A 3,213-nucleotide genomic window follows, 5' to 3' on the forward strand; every position below is an offset into this window, starting at 1 on the left:
CGGATGTGCACTGCAGTCAGGCGGTGAGTACCTTCGCTCGCAATATGCCTGATAGCCGCTGACAAGATGATGCGCACGACAGGTATCGCTGGGCCCTGGCGCTCGGAGCGCGGCTCCGTCATCGTGCGCGGCTGGCGGCGAGTGCGTCTGCGATTTGGCCTATCGGAATGCCTCAAGGCTCGATCCAGCTCCCCGAGTGCATCGCTCAATGCCTCAAGAGTAGACGTCGTGGAGATGGCTAAGGGTCGTCGTATGATTTACATCTGTCTGTGCGCGGCAGCGGGGGCGGACGGTTGGTCCTTCGCCACTTTCGCGCGGATGGGCCGTCTCCCGACGAGACCGCGATGCCGCTCGTGGGGGTAACGCCGCTTCTTTGGCAATGCGAAGCATTCGCATGACTCAGACAGCCCAGCCCCGATGTGGCGGGCGCCCACATACGCGGATTTGTTTTCCTCACGGTTTCCGCGGTACGCCCTCAAACCTATTTCCTACTTCACAGATACTCGTCATCAGTAGTCTATGGGCGCTCCAGAGCGCGAGCGTCCATCGACCACTGTTAGCTGCTCTTCCACTTGGTTTTCATCTGGTGCATAGATTTGGGATGCCGTTACGTATCCGCCGTTAGGAAAATTTAGTTGCGCGATTGACTGGAACGCAGGCAGGCTAGTTGAGTACAGAAGTGTTTTGCGGGCAGAGCCTTGTAAGGGAGATGTAACTGTGTTATGAACAAACAAGTTACGCAGCAGCGTTCCTGTGAATTCACAGCCGTGTCGGGGCCGGGGGATCTCGAAACGCGAGCCATCTGCGACGTAATTCCTACTGCACATGTTGTAGCTCGCAATTCTTCTCGCTCCTCCCTTGCGTCCGTTTGACTACGCCTCCACATCTATCATTGCATGACAACATGAAGCTACCGCTTGCTGTGCCCGGTCCTCGGGACCAGCGGATCTCGTCGGGCACATCATGGGGCAGACAGTTTGGAATGTGTCACCCTGGAGATGGCTACACGCACTGTACAAGACGATCTACTTTTCTGGCGTAGGTCGGATGTTCTCTGCATCTGATATAGTCACCGCACTATAGCTCTGTAAGCCTGCTTCTCGCGATGGCTCTTGACACTGCGTTTCCGATGTAAATCTGCGAGGGTCCGGTCAACGGTCAGCTGGAAGAGCGGACATCCGTGTAAGCAGCCATGAAATCTACCCACGCCGCCCAATCGATGTCGCGATAGCGGCAATCCCCGTTTCGTTCACAGAACGCCCAGCTCGTAGTATGCCGCACACAATGCAAGCTCATTTTGGCCTATCGCGTGGGTCGGGGATGGCTAGCCGCTACATAAGCTGACCAGAACGCGATCCCACCCTTTCCCCGTCTTCCCCCAGTCTCCCGGGTGACTTCATCGTCCAGCGTATATACTCACCAAACTACGCACCCTTCCATACGATATCCCTCCTCGCCAACATGGTTGATGTGCCCGACGGTCCTCGCAACGAGCCTCGCACCCTCCAAGCTCGGACGGCTAGGAAAGCGGAAGTGAGCAGAACGACTTTCGAAGTCCACTGTCGTCTCACGTATCAGTAGCTCTTCGAGGCGCGACACTCTGTCGTCATGCAGGGGATCCTGGAACATCACAAGGAACTCTTGGACCGCCTTTCGACGCAAACCCTGAACCGCAATATGGGTGATGGTTCTCTCACAGGAGGCCCGAGCCCGTACCGCTTGGTCGAGGCGCAGTGGCAGAGTCCCGTCATGAAGGAATTTGTTCGCGCCCTCGACGCTCACTACGGTAATCCCTTCAAGATGGAAATGAGAGGTACGCCATTGCGCATCCACGGCGAGGCCCTACTAAAGTAAATATTGGTAGACGGCGACGCTCCCCCTGTGGGGCTGTGGCGCAACTGCTACAGCGAGGGCTGGCTGCAACAATTGACGCCCTACGACGTATCGGCTCTGCACATTATTGACGAAGACTATCCCTTCCAGCTACCGGACGCCGAGGAGGAAGGCAGAATCACTACTGCATCTGACTAGGACGTCGTACGGATGACCTGAAAGAGGCCGGGTCCTGTAACACGGCAAGGTGAGGATACAGTCTGCTTGTTACCTAAGCTCTCGCTAACATGTTCAACCTACCAGCCTACCTTGGCCGTCAGATGCGCAAGTGAACGTACAATGGACGGGTATAAGGGGAGAAAGGCAGGGGCATAGTGCAGAAGGCGAAGGGTGTGGCGCGGGGGATGAATATTGAATGTATCATGTCTCGTCTGTCGGCTTTAGAACGACGACGTATGAGGCCTCGTTGACCGGAACATACTCTTGACGGCGGAACACATAAGGCATCACATTGGCTATAAGCGAAGAGGGGCCGCGCTGTTTTTGCACCAGGAGAGGCAATGTGCCGGGAGAGTGAGAGGCAGGGGAGACCTTGGGCGACGGCGACGGCCACGGTGTAGCCGACGGCGACTGTGGCCTCCAACGTAGTTGCCAAAAGGGGACAAGCGCGAATCTGGCGCCGGGGAACGTGGCGGACTTGGAGCTCGGCGCGCGGCTGATTCGCGCGTCTCCCCTTTGCTCCCGCCCACCACGTCTACTGCGGTCCAGCAGCTTCGGGATATATCCCCACACCATTCGACGGCTGGGGCAGCTCTAACGGAACGATGCAGCGTACCTCCCTATACACAAACTCTTGTCTCCCTGGTATCATCGCACCCACAGCGGCGCTGGTGAACCATCGGTAGCAGGGGCGACCCGTACGATTCACGCGATCTACGCAGGCGTGTACTGCGTCGTCCTCCGATGTGCACCGCAGCCAAGCGGTGAGTACGTTTGCTCGCATGCCGTCTGATACCCGCTGACAAGATGATGCACACGACAGGTATCTCTGGACGCTGGCGCTTGGAGCGCGGAGCGCGACCCCGTCGTCGTACGCGGCTGGCGGCGAGTACGTCTGCGACTCGACCTATCGGAATGCCTCTCCGTGCGACCTAGCTCCCCGAGTGCATCGTCTGATGCCTCGAGTGTAGACGTCGTGGAGATGGCTGAGAGGGTTATCGTACGACGCATACCTGCGTGCGCGACAACGGGGGCAGACGGTCCTTGGTCGACTTCCCGCGGACGGGACATCTTCCGATAGCGAGGGCTTCACCGCGTGCCTGGTGGTGGGAGTCATGCACATCCATTGGACGATTCAGCATCGACATCGGACTACATATC

The 3,213-nt window shown here is 57.8% G+C and overlaps 1 protein-coding gene across 1 annotated transcript; it reads left to right on the plus strand.

The window, feature by feature from the left end:
* Positions 1 to 1,461: 1,461 nt before the first annotated feature.
* On the plus strand, positions 1,462 to 2,031 carry TRAVEDRAFT_54628 (uncharacterized protein; the record flags this gene model as incomplete). Its single annotated transcript, XM_008047558.1, has 3 exons — positions 1,462 to 1,533; positions 1,582 to 1,813; positions 1,865 to 2,031. 3 exons carry the CDS (start codon positions 1,462 to 1,464, stop codon positions 2,029 to 2,031), a joined length of 471 nt encoding a protein of 156 aa, XP_008045749.1.
* Between the last annotated feature and the right edge of the window lie 1,182 nt (positions 2,032 to 3,213).

Source organism: Trametes versicolor (genome assembly GCF_000271585.1).
Source record: "Trametes versicolor FP-101664 SS1 unplaced genomic scaffold TRAVEscaffold_41, whole genome shotgun sequence".
NCBI lineage: Eukaryota > Fungi > Basidiomycota > Agaricomycetes > Polyporales > Polyporaceae > Trametes > Trametes versicolor.